Source organism: Artibeus jamaicensis, unplaced genomic scaffold (assembly GCF_021234435.1).
Source record: "Artibeus jamaicensis isolate MK-2021 breed Jamaican fruit bat unplaced genomic scaffold, CSHL_Jam_final contig_1803, whole genome shotgun sequence".
NCBI lineage: Eukaryota > Metazoa > Chordata > Mammalia > Chiroptera > Phyllostomidae > Artibeus > Artibeus jamaicensis.
Genome location: NW_026521356.1, coordinates 5,309,831 through 5,328,097, shown reverse-complemented (window position 1 = coordinate 5,328,097; position 18,267 = coordinate 5,309,831). Strand labels below are relative to the sequence as shown.

General features: G+C 48.7%; 1 protein-coding gene across 3 annotated transcripts in view; it reads left to right on the top strand.

The window, feature by feature from the left end:
- Positions 1 to 889: 889 nt before the first annotated feature.
- BRPF3 (bromodomain and PHD finger containing 3) overlaps positions 890 to 18,267 on the top strand; it is a 33,959-nt gene continuing 16,581 nt past the window's right edge. The window contains exons 1-8 of one of the 3 annotated variants that reach the window (XM_037146237.2): positions 890 to 1,170; positions 4,133 to 5,609; positions 8,426 to 8,582; positions 10,924 to 11,055; positions 13,395 to 13,523; positions 13,818 to 14,130; positions 14,861 to 15,148; positions 16,769 to 17,275. In XM_037146237.2, coding sequence (XP_037002132.2) covers positions 4,159 to 5,609; positions 8,426 to 8,582; positions 10,924 to 11,055; positions 13,395 to 13,523; positions 13,818 to 14,130; positions 14,861 to 15,148; positions 16,769 to 17,275 — 2,977 coding nt within the window. In that variant the 5' untranslated portion in view covers positions 890 to 1,170; positions 4,133 to 4,158. The remainder of the gene's footprint in view (positions 1,171 to 4,132; positions 5,610 to 8,425; positions 8,583 to 10,923; positions 11,056 to 13,394; positions 13,524 to 13,817; positions 14,131 to 14,860; positions 15,149 to 16,768; positions 17,276 to 18,267) is intronic. The other 2 variants (XM_037146236.2, XM_037146235.2) reach the window with 2 other exon arrangements.

The window sequence follows — 18,267 nt, the reverse complement described above, 5'->3', positions numbered from 1 at the left end:
TTAAATTCAGCAAAACAGAAGCCAGTCTGATTACACCCGAAAGCCCAAAGTTGTCATTTGACAAGCATCTTTTAGAAAGCCAATGATTGCCTTAAATTATCCGACTCCTAGCCCAATCGGGTTTAAGGAGAGAATGTCTCTCGTGTCTACAGTGATAAGTAGGGACCAGACGTCCCTAAGTAGACCGACAAACTTTGACGTTTACTCTTTAACATCACCCAGAGGGCAGAGGTGGCACAGTGAAGTCAGGTCCGTTTCCTCAGGATGTCTCGTGAGCAACAAGATGCTCACCTGTAGACAACAGAGGCAGGTCTTCCCCGGCTGTCCTCACTGGGGGAGGGGATGGACGTCACTGAGACCTTTGTCCTCCGACCGAGCGGGAGGGGAGGGGGTGGGGATGACTTTCTGGGGAAAGTGCAGGTACCCGCACCTCAGGAAACTACAGACCGGTTTTGCCTTTGAAGGGGCCCTGGAAATGCAGGAGCGGGGGTTGTTGCCCCAAACCTCAGCCAACACCCCGCGGGCATATGGGGAGGTGAAGACCCTGGTTAGGGACCCTGGTCTTTCCCAACGAGACCCTAGTGTCCCAGAGTCTGGTCTGGCTCGCCGACGCCGGGCTGGGCCTGAGTGACCCGGGGCTGCAGCGGGCGTAGACCCCGTTTCTGCTCCGCGCCCCTGCCGCGTCCGCATCGCCACCGTGAGGCCGAGCAGGGGACGGTGCCCGTGGCGGCGGCGGCTCCGCGCTCCTCAGCGCCGCTGCGCCCGACACGGGCGGGGGGATATTTTCCCGTTTCCCCCTCTTTCGCGCTCTCGCTCCCGTTCCGCCGGAGAGCCCGCGGAGCCAGGGAGGGAGCGAGAGAAGGGGTGGAGGTGGCGGGGGGAGGCCGGAGGGGCGGATCCTGCCTGGGGGCTGATCCCTCCCTCCCTTCGGCCGGGCTCCGTGGCGGTAGCGGCGGCGGCGGCGGCGGCGGCTCCATTCCCCCTCCTCCCCCGGGAACGGTGGTGGCGGCCGGGCTGGGGCCCAGCGCGGGCCGGGAGGGGGCACGACTGTGGCCGCGGAGGCCAGCGCGGGAGGCCGTGCTCCGCTCCCCGGGCCGCGCCGACCAGCTTGACGGCCGGCCTGTCCGCGCCCAGGGTCCCCCGAACGTTGGGGCCGGGCGGGCGGCTGAGGTAATGGGGGCGTCTGCGGGGCTGGACAGAGCGGGGGCGGGGGTAGCGGGGCCTACGGGACCAGTGACTGCGCGGGCTGGGGAGGGAAGCGGGGGGCTTTCCGAGCGGGGCGAGGGCAGTGCGAAAGCCCTATCCCGGAGCGCGGGCGGCGGCGGGGAAGAGGAAGGCGGGTGAGGGGGGGGAAGCAGAAAAGCGAGGACCCCCTCCTGCAGCCGCCATCTTGTTTTCCCCCCTGGCTCTGGAAGCTCCGTCGCCGAGCCCCGCCCCCGCCACGCTCTCCAATTGGTCATGCCTGAGGAGAGTTCCACCCCCTGAGTGTCCCTTAGCCCTCCGGGTTTTTTTAACGGGCAGGTGAGGCGACCAATGGGCGCGCGCTCCTATGCCCCGCTGGTTCGCTGGTGCTAGATTTCTGTCCGAGGGTCGGGCTTCGAGTCAGTCGGTCTGGCGCGCTCGCCCCTTCCCCGGTGAGGTGGAGGTATTTGCCTCCTTGCCCCTCTGAAGGGTCAAGATTCTTCTGGAAATGGTGCCCCTTTAAAGGGGCGAGAGGCTTGGCTGCGGTCCTCGTCTCATGAGTATCTCTTGTGGGACGCAGGGGTACAGATTAATTGCAGAAACGCTTCGTTCTTTGGGGTCCTGGGTGGTATGGTCAGCGAGGTCTCAGGGGATGTGGCGTACACCTCTGGGTGTGTTAGGGTTATTGGGAGGTGCGTATGCGGGAAGGGTTGTGTGGGATGAGAAACTCCCGCCAAAAAATAGACTGTAAGCTGCTTGTGGGTGAACTCATTTCATCTTCCTCAGCCGCCCTTTTCCCTCTGGAGTTGGACCACTAGTGAGTGTCTAGAGGCTTGGGTGGGACCGAAGAGGTCTCCCTCGCTACTTGCTGTTTGGTGGAGAGATACCTGAGCTGCCAGGGAGGGTCTCAGGGAGGGACGAAGGATAGAGTTGCATTAACAAAGGGGCCACAGCCTCTCTAAACTATTTCATGCTAGTATTGAGGTAAATTTTCACGCCTGTGTAAAGGTCGCCATACGCTTGAGGGGGAGAAGATAATAAAGCAATTTTTGGCACAGGCCACCTTCAAGGAGTTGGCCTTTATAAGGGCCTGCGGAACCTGGACAGAATTGCTGTGATGATTGTTTCCTTTGGCTCCAAATAGGATGTGTTCCTGTCTGGCACGGTTTCTTGGCCACTTTGTTTTTTGATTGTTTCAGTCACACTTCTGGATTGGAAGACCTTTTAAATGATCTTAATCATACTTTACTGACAAATAGCGATCTTTAAGAGGTAGATTTTATTGAGTTCATTTTACTGATGGGAGTATAGAGGCACAGAGAGATTAAGTGACTCTTCAGGTCATTTAGGGCCAAGAATAAAACCTAGATTGCCTCAGAGTCTCTTTTTTGTTAGACCAGGGCATCTCTGTGGTGTTCTTTCCTCTTAATAAGATGAGCTGAGTAGGTCAAAGGTCTAGGTTTGAATTGGAGCTTTATCACTTGGGTTTAGTGACACCTTTCTGAACTTTACAGATGAACTTTATTCATCTGTAAAATGGAGGTGATAATATCTAGTCTGCCTCCCAAACTATTTGTGAGAAATATTAAAAGTGAAGGGCTTTATAGCTTGTAAAAGTGTGCTAATCATCATTGCCATCATCTCCATTTTATAGATAGAGGTGGTAGGTTTTTCAGCCAAGGTGTCAAACTTTTTCTCCTTGAAATCCTCTTCTTGTTCATACTCTTTCAAATCTCTACCCACACCTCAGGGCAACATATCCCCAGAGATCTTTCCTGGTAGTGATGGCCTAAGTGACTGCTTACCACAGGTCCTTTGAGCTTGTCATAGTTCCATCCATCTAGAGAATGAGGTAGAAAACTTCAGGGCTTACTCTTTGCTGCACAAGACTAGACGAGATATAAGTATTTTGAGAGAGGCTTTTTGAAATAGAATGCATTGAGAGTTTACCACAGGTATTGCCCCAATCACCTTGGCCTTAATAATGAGGTCCTCAGATAGGTCAGCTTACATCTTCAGTTCCACTTGGGGCCACTTCCAGAGCTTTTGCTTTGAGATATACTAGACAGTGCATCCTGAATGCTGCTTTTTGCAGATAAAACCCTGAATACTATAGTTTGAAATCCTTAGACTGCATGAGATAGGTGTTTTGTGTGCCTTCACCCCTTCAGCCCTGGGCATGTTCAGCGGGATAGGGTTTCTGATCATGGTGAGATGGTTTGGAAGAAGACTCCAGACCTGTGAATTTATGATCCTTTGATGGGACCACTGTGCATGTCCAGAGCTTAAAAATGGATACTGTTCTTGTTTTCTTTTCTGAAGTCTTAACCACCCCTCCTTTTCCATAGTTAGCTGTCCCACAGCCTTATGTTTGCATCATTCTGATCTGTTTACTTGTCTGTCCCTTTAATCAGATATAACTAGAGGGCAGGGATCATGCATGTTTTATTTCTCCTTTCATTTAACTAATACACTCAATAAGTATTAGTTGAATGAGAGGAGAAATACTTATACAATAAATATTATAGTACTTATGGGAGCCAGGCTCCATTCCAGGTGCTGGGGATATGTGAACAAGACAGGTACAAATCTTTCCCCTCATGGAGCTTACATTCTAGTAGAAGGAAGCAGACATACATGATAAAGAGATGAATTCCATAGCACAGTAAAAGGTGGTAAGTGTTATAGTGAAAAATAAAGCAGGATAATAGATTGCTGGTAGGGAAAAGGGATTTTCAGTTTTAGATAAAGTGGTCAGGGAAGGTCTCACTGAGAAGTGGTGTTTGTGAAAAGACTTGAAGGAGGCAAAGGAGCAAGCCATGGGGACATCTTGGGGGCAGAATGTTTGGGGAGAGGGAACATCCAGTCCTATTTGTTGGTTGGCCACTTGATCAGATGGAAGGGTGAATAAGTGTATCCACTTCAATGTCTCTTGGCCTTCTCTCCTTAGGCCTGTTCCCTTGTTTCCCAGGTGCCATGAGGAAGCCTCACCAGAAGTCACGGCAGAATGCCGAGGGCCGGCGTTCCCCATCCCCCTACAGTCTCAAGTGCTCACCTACCCGGGAGACCCTGACATATGCCCAGGCCCAGCGGATTGTTGAGGTGGACATTGATGGACGGCTGCATCGTATCAGCATCTATGATCCACTCAAGATCATCACTGAGGATGAACTGACTGCCCAGGATATCACTGAATGTAATAGTAACAAGGAAAATAGCGAGCAGCCTCAGTTCCCTGGCAAGTCCAAAAAACCCTCATCCAAGGGCAAGAAGAAGGAGTCCTGTTCCAAGCATGCACCCGGCACTTCCTTCCACCTCCCACAGCCCAGCTTCCGCTTGGTGGACTCAGGCAGTCAGCCAGAAGCACCTCCATTGCCTGCTGCCTACTACCGCTACATTGAGAAACCACCTGAAGACCTGGATGCAGAGGTAGAGTATGACATGGATGAGGAGGACTTTGCCTGGTTGGACATGGTGAATGAGAAGCGGCGAGTAGATGGCCACAGTTTAGTGTCAGCAGATACCTTTGAGCTGCTGGTAGACCGGCTTGAGAAAGAGTCATACTTGGAGAGTCGTAGCAGTGGGGCCCAACAGTCACTCATTGATGAAGATGCCTTCTGTTGTGTGTGCCTGGATGATGAATGCCACAACAGCAATGTCATTCTTTTCTGTGACATCTGCAACCTGGCTGTACACCAGGAGTGCTATGGCGTCCCCTACATCCCTGAGGGTCAGTGGCTATGCCGTTGCTGCTTGCAGTCTCCCTCCCGGCCTGTGGATTGCGTCCTCTGCCCCAATAAAGGTGGCGCCTTCAAACAGACCAGCGATGGGCACTGGGCCCATGTGGTGTGTGCCATCTGGATCCCTGAAGTCTGTTTCGCTAATACCGTGTTCCTGGAGCCCATTGAGGGCATTGACAACATTCCACCTGCCCGCTGGAAACTGACCTGCTATATCTGCAAGCAGAAGGGGCTGGGTGCAGCCATCCAGTGCCATAAGATGAACTGCTACACAGCCTTCCATGTGACATGTGCACAGCGGGCTGGGCTTTTCATGAAGATTGAGCCCATGCGCGAGACTAGCCTCAATGGCACCATCTTCACAGTGCGCAAGACTGCCTACTGTGAGGCCCACTCACCACCAGGTGCTGCTACTGCTAGAAGGAAGGGTGACTCCCCTGAAAGCCTCAGTGAGGCTGGAGATGAGGAAGGGCCGAAGGAAGGCTGTGGGGAGGAGGAAGAGAAGGAAGAGGTGGAAGAAGAGGAGGAAGATGAAGGCCAGGGGGGAATAGGTGGCCCTGTTAAGGGAGTGCCCAAGAAGAACAAGATGACTTTGAAGCAAAAGATCAAGAAAGAGCCAGAAGAAGTGGGTCGAGACACGCCCTCCACTGTCCCATTGGTCACCGTCCCACAGATACCCTCTTATAGGTGAGCCTGCCCAGGAGGGCACCCTAGAGACTCATGGTTTCTTCTTGGGCTGGTGTTGGCCCTGAGCCAGGCCTCCTTTCCCCAAGCACTGTTGGTGAACGTCTGTTCTCTTCTATGCCCTCAAATTTCTCCTTTGGACTCTGGGATTGCCTAGTCTGGTTGGTAGTTTTGATTATGTCCTCAAAACAGTGTATATCCTTTGGTTGAGGATGAGACAAACACTCAAGTTGCTAAGGATCTCAGGTGACGGGATATCTAAGGCAGTATTTTTCAACAAGGAGGGGCACAGGTGGCACTTTGGACAGGATAATTCATTATTAGGACTGTCCCAGGTGTTTCTAGATGCTTAGCATCTGTGGTCTTTGTAAATGTCAGTTGAATTCCCTCCTTCATTGCCTGTTTTTTGGGACACTTAAAACCCTCCCCACGTTTCCACAACTGGAAGTGATACAACTACTTCCAGTTGACTGGGTCAATGTGGATTTCTGCTGTGCAGAAAGCTCGGTCCTGGGAATGATGGGGATTTTATGGGAGGGGTGGGGGTAATATGGGGAGCTCCTCTTGAGAAGCTTTTGGATTTAGGATCTCTCAGTTCAGCTGTGTACCTAAGCCCACTGAGTGTGGAGAGACCAATGTCCTTGTTAAACTATCAGAGAGGTAGCTGGAGCTGTTGGAGGGATGGGAGATTTTCTAGCAGAGGCTCATCTCAAGGGTGATATTCATGAAAAAGTATACAGTGTTAGAGCAGGAAGGAACCTTGGAGATAATTTATCTAATGTAGTCCTTGCACCTTCTCCCACACCCCCAGATGAAGAAACCGTGGGCCACAGGAGGTAAAGTTGTTCACTCCTTTATTTATTCAATGAGATATTTATTGAGCACTTACTATATGCCAAGTCCTGTTCTAAGGGCTGGAACCAGGTGGACAGTGGCAGACTCTAGACCATAAGCTGGAATGGAGCTCGTGATGCTGTAGGTTCTGTAGTTGCTGTCTGTCTCATTTGATGAGAAGAATTGGGAGAAAGGAGTACTAGAGAGTAGTGAGAATGAGTTCTGTGAGTAAAATACGCAACCAAACTTGTCAATTCGGAAGAAGACACAAGAGTGCGAAAGGTTAGGGGAAAGAGGCTCTTGTTGCAAGCCATGGCTTGAGTTATAATTCCATCGACTAGAAATATATCTTCTAGTCACAGAACTGTTCCAGGCTACCCTCTTCCTTCACATGAGTGGGTGAATGCTTAGTCCCCTTCCATAGGGTGGTTATGTCCTGGGACCAGACTTTGTTGTGTCTGCTCTCATAGATATTTCTTGCAGGCTGGCTAAGAACCAGAAAGACCTACATTTGAATGCTGTTTCTATCACTACCTACCTGTGTGACCTTTGGCAAGTTACTTCTTTAAGCCCTAGGATATTTATTTGTAAATGAACCTACTTCATAGAGTTGTTGTGAGAAATAAATAATACAAGTAAAGCACTTAGCACAGTGCCTGGCAAATAGTAAGCACTCAATAAATGGTGGCTGCTGCTGCTGCTATTTTATTATTGTTATTCTTTTTCCTGTCTGCACAAATGCTGTTGGGACCCTCCAGAGCCAAGAGGTTGTAGAGGGAGGGGGCTGCCTGCATCTGGGCAGGTGTGCTTGGCATGGGTGTTGGTGGGGGATCTGTTCTTTGGGGGAAAACCTAGGCCCTGATTTTGTAAGCTTGGCTTTGGGGCAGGAATGTCTGACCCTGGAAAGGTGCAAGGCCCAGGTGAATGATACCAAGTCCAATATGCCCATCCTTCTTAGGTCTTGCCTTCTTGTTTAGCCATGCTTATCTTCCTTTCAGTGGAGTAGGTTGAAGACAAAGCAGTGGAAACACCACAGGAGCTCTGAGACCTTACTTACCTGGTGGATAACCAATTATGGAACACAGCATGGTATAGCAAAGAGATTGTGGATTCAGATCCCACCCTAGCTCCAGTCATCTTATTAGCTGCATTAGAAACTTTGACATTTATTCAGTCTCTGTTCCTAAGCTGCCTTTCCATCTTTTGTAACATGGGAATAATGTTACCCGTCTTTCAGTATGAGCATTAGAATAGAGATTGTAGGCTTTTGTGAAGTCTCTTTCTGCCCCTTTCCCTTCCCTCCACTTGTTGCTGGCTTAAACTCTGAACTTAAGACTTCTCTTTTAGGGTAGTTTAAGTTTTCAGATTTTCCATCCTCTTATATCTTTAGATCCATATAAATATACAGTTTGGTTAAAAATTAGACATTTTTAGGCTGCTGAGGTTTTTAATGAAAAAACAGGTCAGACAACTCCAAGGGGTTGCATTTGGGCTCAGGAAGGAGTAGCCTACTTCTCCTTCTAGTTTTCCTTCTCCTTCTAGTAGGAAAATTCCTACTGGTTTTCCTTCTAGCTTGGCCATGGACAAACTCCTTCATCTGGCGGGATCCACAGCCACAGGAAATAGTGATCACATTGCCCATAGCTTACTCAAGTTCCTGTTCTCTTTGCTACCTTTATCAAGAGAAGGCTAGGGTTATTGGGCTACAGGCCTGTTTCTCAGGAGTTCAGGACTACAGGAAACAGGGTTTCTGGTAAAGGGTGCTTTTGGAGGTTTAGGACTGCAGTGCAGGAGGTGGAAAATCAGGTGAATCTGAGCTACTTAACTTGGCTGTCTTTTTCAAGCCTTTCTCTGAGGTGAGGCATTTGGCCACTTTATTCTGTCTTTCTTTATAAGCTTCAGAACTGAAGTAGGGTCTGGAGAGGAGGCTATAATCTGCGCTACCAACTGATCCTGAATTTCACTTCCCTGTGCCTCTACTCAAGGTTGAACAAGATCTGTAGTGGTCTCTCCTTTCAGAGGAAAACCCAGTTTATGCAGCGGCTTCACAACTATTGGCTGTTGAAGCGGCAGGCACGGAATGGTGTCCCCCTCATCCGGCGCTTGCACTCCCACCTGCAGTCCCAAAGAAACGCTGAACAGGTAGGTGACATGGTGATTTGGAGGTGGAGGGGTAAAGAAGGTGGAGAGTGGAGAAGAAGTAATGATGGCTGGGGATCCCCCTACCCCCACCCTCTGTGTATCCTTTGCCTTTATGTGATCACCCCTCTAGGTGGTCTCTCCCTAAAACAAACTCCAGCACTATAGAGCTCTTCAGACCAGACAGCACCTCCTTCTGGATGGGAGAGGTTTGACTTTGGAGCAAATTCTAGGGGATAGTGGAGAGCAAGCCCAACTTTCTGCATATGTGGAGAAAACCCTTTAGATGTGGCAGAAAGGAAGAATTAGGATAAACGAGAGCCAGGCAGTCACATGGCGTGAATTAGGAAAAGGTGCACTTTCCTCAAGACACTATACTGCCATCTGCCCAAAAAACGTTTCATAGAAAATACACAAATTTACCATCTAAACTGTAGTGCATAGCCTGCCCAATGGTCATGGCCTTTTAGCCACTAGCAACTGGAGTTGTTATATATTTAGTGTTTTCTGCAAGCATAGAGGTCTCCTGAGAAACTTTTTTAACACTTAGTTCTCTCTCCCTCTTCACTTGCTCCATTACTTCTGCCTTTAAATATTCCCACACTGCTACTCCAGAGTTGAAGCAGTCCTTCACTTGACTGTGGTGCCCTCTGCAGTCTGTCTGATTTCACTTTTGCCTTTTGTAACTAGAGTCCTGAGGTGCACGTTTATATCCGATCCCTCCTCAAAATGATCCACATACTCCCCTGAAACATCAGTGACCTCCTCCCAGCCCAGCAAGTCTTTTCTCAGATTCTCACTTTAGTGACTGTTAGGCCACATTTGAAACCTGCCTTAGTTGTTCTCTGTGACACCATTTCCCCCCTCCTCTATGCCACAGACTGCATCCATCCCTGTGCCCATCCCACTTCTTACTCCTTAATGGTAACATTTCCAGGGGCTCAGCTTGGAGAACTTGTCTGTGCACATAGTTGTAAATGACTGTGGCAGTCGCTCCAGGTTTCTCGTCTTGTCCTCACCCTTGTTTTCTGCCCTCAGCCTTGTTTTCTGCCCTCAGCCCCTCTAGGGCACAGGAACCATAGATGTCCATGTAGATGTTATTTCCTGTAACTCAGGTATTGGAAACTGATTTCATTATCTTCCTGTTAGTAAATGTATTTCCTCATTGTTGTCATGAAACCATCCTCCTGACCTCAGATGTTCCTTACCTTATAGTCACTCCTGACCTTTCCCTCTATAACGACCCACATTTAATCATCCCCTCAACTATTTGGGAAATTTATCTGTATATGGCCCTTTGTCTCCATTCTCCTGCTACACTGCTCATCCATGTACCTTGTGTATCAGTTTCGGCAATAGCTTTCTAGGTGGTCACCAGTCTCTAATTCTTTGCTCTACAACTGGTAGTGACTTACACGTCATTTTCCATCCTGTCACTTCCTCTTCCAGAATATATTTTTTCTCTCCAGGCGGCCATGTCCAGGCTTCAGGCCATCTTTCCTGGCGTTTGACACTTCTTGTTAACTGGATCCTGGGTCTTCCTTGGCTTGTGTCCTTTTGCCAGTTCTTCTGCTCTGGCCAGCCCATTTTTTTCTCATCAAGTAAAGAATCACTGATTCTCCCTACATACTTTTGCCCTGTGTTTCCTTCAGTTCCAAAAGAGGCCTTTCTTACTGCTTTACTCATCCATGTCCATCACTAGGTGAAAACCTAGAAAGATCGCCTCCCCCGGGGAGCCTTCCCTGACCTAGTCTCAACCCACTCAGACCCTCTTGATTTTATATTCTCTCAGCATTTTATATTTACTCTATCTGATCAATTTTTGTAGTCTTGTTGTTACTGTGCCTCTGTGTGTAAATCCTGAGCCTCTTCCTTCCCCCTATTATACTATAACTTCTTCTAGGTCTGGAATCATGTATTTGGTGGTGGTGGTAGAGTTCTAAAGTCAGTTAGTATAAGTTTATAGTGAGAACACTTTGTTTTCTAGCCCAAAGTCAAAGCTCTAGGCCCTAGAGTTTAGGGTGAAATTCTTTCCACCCTGAGATTCTTTCTAGTCTTGAGGGGCACAGCTGCTCTCTGGTGTCCCCAAAAATAGGTGAAACAGTCCCAGATCTCACCCCAATAATTACTGTGCTTCAGTGAAGAAACATTGTTATAAGGTCAGGGAAGGACACAGGAGGAAGGCATGGGGTGGAGAGGGGGTGGGGGGGCTTTTGAGGCCCACGGTTCAAGGAAGGGGTTGGGGCTCTTACTCGCGAAGGCCCCATGAGGTTTGAATTGGGAGAGGACTTTGAGTAAGAAAGAAGGCCTCTAGCTCCTCCTTCCTTTCTCCTCCCTCCTGCAGCGAGAGCAGGATGAGAAAACGAGTGCAGTGAAGGAAGAGCTGAAATACTGGCAGAAGCTCCGGCATGACTTGGAGCGGGCCCGGCTGCTGATTGAGCTGATTCGGAAGAGAGAGAAGCTCAAGCGGGAGCAGGTGAGGAGGAGTGCTGAGCCCCTTGACTCTTGTTCAATAACTTTTTCTCCCGCTGTCAGTGCGTTACCAGGACACCTGGGGCCCCTGCATGGTGTAAACTTTCTGCCCTTCTTGCTTTGAGACCTGCCTGCTCTGTTGTGCTGCTGATAGCTTCTCATTGGGGGTTCAGCTTCTGGTGACCTTAAGCACAAGTTTAATATATACCTGGGCCAATCCCTAGAGTTTCTTACCCGGACTCTCAAGGGGAGCCTGGCCTTAAGTATTTTGAAAAGCTTCTGAGTCCTTTCTGACAGACATCATTTCTAACCTGGGAGCTTCTGAGGGTACTCACTAGGCCCTTAAACACTTATGGTCTTGATCATTTAAATTTTCCAACCTCTGTTCAAGGGTATTCTAAGCCTCTAGGTATGGGGGATGTTGAGGTAGGTAGTTAAGAACATGATCTATGGTACCAGACTGCCTGGGTTTAAATCCTGACTCTGCCACTTACTACTTGGGTGACATTGAGTAAGTTACTAAATCTTACACCTCAGTTCCCTCAATTGTGAAATGAAAGTAATGATAGAACCTACCTCATAAGGTTGTTGTGAGGATTAGATGACTTACATATTTAAAAAGCATAGAAAAGTGCCTAGCATACATTAGGGGCCGTAGTGTCAGCTGCCATCATCATCATTATTGATACTCTTTGCATCCCTGAAGTATCTCCTGCAGTGCTCTGCGCATGGCAGAGAGTGAATACTATTGAATGAATGATAAGTCCAAGCTCTTTTCTCTGGTCCAGGACTAGTAGCTATTACTTGCATGCTTCATAGGCCTGGGTTAACGATGTTCTTTCTCTCTTTCTCCAAACTCCCACTACACTGTTCAGCCCCAGCACAAGGCCTGAGTTTCCACCTCTGAGACTGGGCAGCTCTTGCCATACCTAGGGTCGATGGCCACAGAGGACATCTCAGGACCTTCTTCTGAGGCAGGCAATCAAACTGTCTGCCATTCCAGACCTGGTTCTGCAGCTGGGCTTTTCTTCCTGCCTCTGGTTCACAGAAATGAAAGGGAAAAGGAAGCAAGCAGGCCTCTTTTGATACAGCCAAGAGGCAGGACTTTTCATAGTCTGATCTATGGCTTCCCAACCTTTGCACGATAGGCACACATAGAAAATAACATTTCCCAGCATACTACTGTAAATACGTGAGGCTGCTTGCTGCTTGAGGGGTAAGTTTGGAGGCCCTGGTCACTCCAGGCCAACCCAGACCTTTCAAAGGCCAGTGGGATCAATATCTTAGCACGGTAGGTGGGAGTTTGGGCCCGAGGCACATTTTATGTCATCACTGTGCTCCTTGGGAGAGTTCAAACTCCTGCAGATGTGGATTCAAATCTTGTCTCTGTTCTTTTCTAGCCAGGTGACCTTGGGTTAGTGGGGACTCATCATATTCTTCCCAAACCTTTGTTTTCAGATTTATAAAATGGGGATAATCAGGTTCTCTTTCGGGGTTATTCTGATAATGAATATAAATAGAGGGGCAGTGTGGCATAGCCATCAGAGGCACCCACTGTGGAACCAGGCTGCCTGGGATGAACCCCAGCTCTGTTCCTTATTAGCTTTGTGACCTTGGGCCAGTCAGTTTCTCTGTGCCTCAGTTTCCTCTTTGTAAAATATCTCATCTGTACCTAACTCATATACTCACTTATGTTACTTAAAACTTGGCACTTAGAAAGGACTATAAAAGTATTCATTATTCTTATAGTTGACTCTTGAAAATTGTGGGAGTTAGTGGCTCTGGCCCCCTACTTAATTTAAAATCCACAAACAATTTTTGACTCCTGAAAGATTTAACTACTAATTTCTTAACTGTTGACCAGAAGCTTACTGCTAATATAAATAGTTGATTGACAGATTTTGTATATTATATGTATTATGTGCTGTATTCTTATGATTAAGTAAGCTGGAGAAAAGGAAATGTTAAAATCATAAGGAAGATAAAAGACATTTACAGTATTTATTGAAAAAAATCAATGTATGGATGGACTTGCTCAGTTCAAACCTGTGCTATTCAACTGTCAACTGTATAATTATTGTTACTCTAAGTTTTGGTGTGGCGCTTGATAAATAGGAAACATCCACATAGTGGTAGTTGTTAGTTTCTTTATTTCTAGGCTGTAAGTTAAGTGCTAATTCCTTATAAACTGGTCAGCTTAATAATAGCATGTGAAAGTTTATTATAAAAATTTTTAGTAAAATTTGTTACACAGAAAGTGAAGTTGTCAAGAAAGAGTTCAGTGCGTCTTTGTGGCAGCATGCGGGGAGGGGTTGTGTCTGATTTCTCCCCGCCTCCCCACAGATTAAGGTCCAGCAGGCTGCCATGGAGCTAGAGCTGATGCCATTCAATGTCCTGCTGAGGACAACACTGGACTTGCTACAGGAGAAGGACCCCGCACACATCTTTGCTGAACCTGTCAACCTGAGTGAGGCAAGTTCCCCCTACCCTACTTCCTGAGTAGTGAGCCACTTGTGAACTGGCAACAGGGTCTGAGTAGGCCAGGAAGGCATTGGGGGACAGAGCATACAAAACCTGGGGGGGTCTGGTAAGGCTAGTAGATTGCCCATGGCAGGGGTCAGAAGGCCAGGGTGGGTTAGGGCTCTGGGGCTCTGAGTCAGCCCAGAACGGCCAAACCACAAAACGGGGAGACACAAGTGCCTGTGAAGGGTGCATCTGTTTGGCTAGTAAATGGTTGTTGTAAATGTACAGGTTTTATATGTTTAGGTTCCAGATTACCTGGAATTCATATCCAAGCCAATGGATTTTTCTACTATGAGGCGGAAGCTGGAGTCCCATCTGTACTGCACCTTGGAGGAGTTTGAGGAGGACTTTAACCTTATAGTTACCAACTGCATGAAGTATAATGCTAAAGACACAATTTTCCACCGAGCAGCTGTCCGCCTGCGGGACCTGGGAGGGGCCATCCTGCGGCATGCCCGGCGGCAGGCAGAGAACATCGGCTATGACCCCGAGAGGGGCACCCACCTGCCCGAGTCACCCAAATTGGAGGACTTTTACCGCTTCTCCTGGGAAGATGGTGAGAAGCCTGGATGGGTGGAGAGGAGAGGGGCTAAGAAGAGGCACAAGGACAGAGCCCAGAGAGCCAGGAATCAGGGTGGGTCTTGGGGCCATAGGGTAGATTCTAGGAGCAAAGCTTGGGGTAGGCACAGACTGGAATACAACTGCTTGTGGCTGGGACAGTTCCAAGGATTTAAAGTTTAACTAATTCACTGAGTACTTCTTGAATGGTAGAGAAGGGAGATCAGGTACTAGCTGTCTGCTTGAAAAGGTAGAGTTTCAACTGGGGTCTTCCTCTCCTGGCCCCTTCTGTATGGCATTGGAGCCATGGGGGAGGGAAGTGCAATGCCGCTGTGTGCCTTAGTCATCTGGAAGAGTGCAGGTAGAGGACTAGAAAATGGAATTGCCTCTGAGCCCCACTCTCTGCCTGCCCTTGCGCTCTCCTTGATAGCAGCAGCCAAACAGTCACTGAGGCCAGGGGATTGCCAGACTGCCTTGTGCATTCTCCATGGAGCCCATAATTGTGACTGTGGACTGCTTCCTGCACATGTTTTCCAGATTCTGATTTTGTCCCTGTGGCTGCCCTGCAGGCAGTGGTGGTGCCAAGGCCAAGGCCCTGGAGTGATGTTGGTGGAAGCCACTGGCTCAGGCATTCCAGAATATTTTTCATCTGAAGGGTTCAGCCCTTTCCCCTTACCCTGGGCTGAGCAGGTCCTTCAGTCCCTTCTGTCCTTCCTTCTCCCTGGCAGTGGACAACATCCTCATCCCAGAGAACCGGGCCCATTTGTCTCCAGAGGTGCAGCTGAAGGAGCTGCTGGAGAAACTGGACCTGGTGAGTGCCATGAGGTCCAGTGGGGCACGGACCCGCCGCGTCCGCATGCTGCGCCGGGAGATCAATGCTCTTCGGCAAAAGCTCGCACAGCCACCTTCAGTGAACAAGACTGTGTCCAATGGAGAGCTGCCAGCAGGGCTTCAGGGAGATGCGGCTGTGCTGGAGCAGGCCCTGCAGGAGGAGCCAGAAGATGATGGGGACAGAGGTGAGAGACAGGCATGGGCAGGCAGGGTGCTAGAGGGCAGTGTAAGGGAGCAAGAATTAAGCTGAAATCCCGTAATAGAAGCATCTTTCCTTGAGTTTAGGTCTAACCTTTGTGGGCAAGCAGAAGCCCTCAGAGGGGTCACACACACTTCTATGTATACCCAGGGATGATATTCAAAACATTTAACAATCAGTAGAGACCAGTTTATCAGTCAGAGTAGGTGTTGACTGTTGTATTGGAGTGTACTCCTGGTGGCCACTGATGTGGATATTTTGTTGCTGGGTTGTGGGCAGGCAGGTCAGGGAGTTTCAGATGCTGGGGCCCAGCAGCTGTTATTAAACAGTAAAGAAGTATTTCTGTATTTTGCACCTGATATGGTCATATTGCACATACCAGTTAGAAATCAACTCACCTTATACCATTATATAGAGAAGCTTTTAGAGCAGCTCTGGTTGTGGTGCGAGGGGATAGAAAAGAGAGACTCTAAAGATAGTCTGGGCTCTCAAACTACTTCATGGCTTTGACCTTAGCTAGCCAAGTCTATAGGCTCATTCCAAGCAGAAAGTCCAAATTAAAAAACACATCTGATGAAGTAATTCTCAGAGACTCGAGCTTGAAATCTGAGCTATTTCCCCTTCTTTCCACTTCACTGGGGACAGAATTGTCCCTTCTACTTGTCCTTGGATCTTAGCCTATGGCTGGGGAGGGCCTGTCCTCCATACGTTCAAAAGGTTGGGAATTATTTCCAGAGGGAGGGGGGGCCAAAGTGCAGCAAATGGCCCAGTTTATTTTAGGTTGGAAGAGAATGGGGACATGGGTGAGAGGTCATATTTGGCTCTAGAGGGCTTTGTGTTCATTGTGATTCTTCCTGACTCCCCATGTGGGAGTCAGTGTGCCCTTGTATCCCCTCTCCCAGGCTGTGGCAGCACAGTCATGCCCAGCCAGTGGCCCAGCTGCAGCAGCTTCTGGAGGGTTTCAAACGAAGTTCTCAGGATTCAGATTAGGGAAGTCTCGGCTGTGGTTTAGAAGTCTCAGTTTTAAAAGTTTCAAAGTGGTAGGTAAATAGACATGTCTGGGATGCACCAATTTAACTTGGCCTCATTTTTCTGTATCTGTAAACTCATTCTTTCTGCTTATCCCATTTGCTTCATTTGGGTGACATAAAACTAAATACATTCAAAGATGGAAAACACTGGAGCCTAATGAGAATTGTAGACCCCTAATCTGTGTAGCTGAGACTTACCTAATTATTGATTAAACAGGGGACTTCCGACTCTCGGGCAGGGAGGAATGGTCTGTATCCCTTCATCATACTCACCTAGTCAGCTTAAAGAAAATACCCCATCTTTAGAGGTTTGGTTTCACTTGGTCTGGAATGGGACATTGGCATTGAAGTTTTTAAGAAACTTACTAGGTGATCTTAATTCACATTCAGGATTGAGGACTACTAGAGTCAATAAAACTGAGACCTACATTCTCTTTACCTCAGAACGACCTGGGATGCTTCTCAGACCTTGTAATAGCCAGTCTTTTTGGTTCTTGGCTGTAAGTGTCAGTATCTGGCATGTAGGGACAGACTTTTTCTAAAATGTTCAAGCAGGTTCTTTTTTTCTCTAACAGATGACTCCAAACTGCCTCCCCCACCAACCCTGGAGCCCACTGGGCCTGCACCTTCCTTGTCTGAGCAAGAATCCCCTCCAGATCCCCCCACTCTAAAACCAATCAATGATAGCAAAACTCCAAGCCGATTCCTAAAACCCAGAAAGGTGGAAGAAGATGAGCTTTTGGAAAAATCACATCTGCAGCTAGGGAACGAGCCATTGCAACACCTGTTCAGTGACAGTGGCATCAACAGATTGTCCCTCATGGCCTCCGATACCCCGGCCGGTGCCCCACTCAGTAGTGTGGGCCGCCGCACCTCAGTCCTCTTCAAGAAGGCCAAGAACGGGGTTAAGCTGCAGAGGAGCCCAGATGGGGCTCTGGAGAATGGTGAGGACCATGGTGCAGTGGGCTCTCCCGCCTCTCCTGCCAGCATCGAGGATGAGCGGCACTCCCGGAAGCGGCCAAGGAGCAGGAGCTGTAGTGAGAGTGAAGGGGAAAGGTCCCCCCAGCAGGAGGAAGAAACAGGTGACCCCGCCTGTGACTTCTCTCGCTACATCTCATCTGCTTCTCTGCTTTGCCTTACCAGCCAGAACCTTCCCCCATTGGCCACCTCCCTAATGGTCTCTGTGGATGCCAAGAGTAGCATTGAGTACTCCATAGCTCACAGTCGGGTCTGGCACATGACGGGTAGTGGCCTAGGAAGATAGGCTGTGAGCAAGTATTTTGAGAATGCTAATTTGTGTCTGCAGCTCTATTTCCCTGAGGAGGATGCAAAGCTGTATACGGTATAATGGGTCCTATGTTCATTTTAGTTCATTTATTCATCAGATATTTATATCTGACATTATTGTAGGTATTGGGCAAAAATCTCTCTTGGAGGGGAGATAGACTAAAAGCAAGTGAGTGAATTGTATCTTATATTAGAAGTTATGGAGGAAAGTCTAGCAGGGAAGAAGAGGGGATGCTAGGGTCGATTAGAGAGGGTGGCCAGGGGAGGCCTTCTGAGGAGGTGACATTGGACTAAAGATCTAAAGGGGTTGAAGGTGTGAGCTATTTGGGTATCTGGGAGAGGAATGTTCCAAAGAGATAAACAAAGACAGACTAGCAGATGCCCAGGCCCTTGTGGTGGGACATGTCTGCCTGTCTGAGGAACAGTGAGGGAACCATGGTGGCTTCAGGAGTGTGAGCCAGGGGGTCATAGGAGATGAGGTCTCAGAGTAGGTAATAGGGTCTCAATCGTTAAAAAACCCTTACTACATGTTTAGCACCAGCCGATCACTGGTGAGGGGTGTTAATAAGTCAGGATCAGTTCCAGCTCCAGAACGGTTCAAGGCTAGTGGGAAGGCTGGTGGTCTCCTGAGGTGCAGAGGTGTCACAGTGCTGGACAGTATGTGGCTGTATGTCAAGTAGCACTGCTGAAGATGTTCAGGGAATATGAGCTGGAGGAGTTGGGAAGGCTTCATGAAGAGGTGATACCTAAGCTGGTCCCAAGGGATGAAGGCAGAATAAAAAGGAGT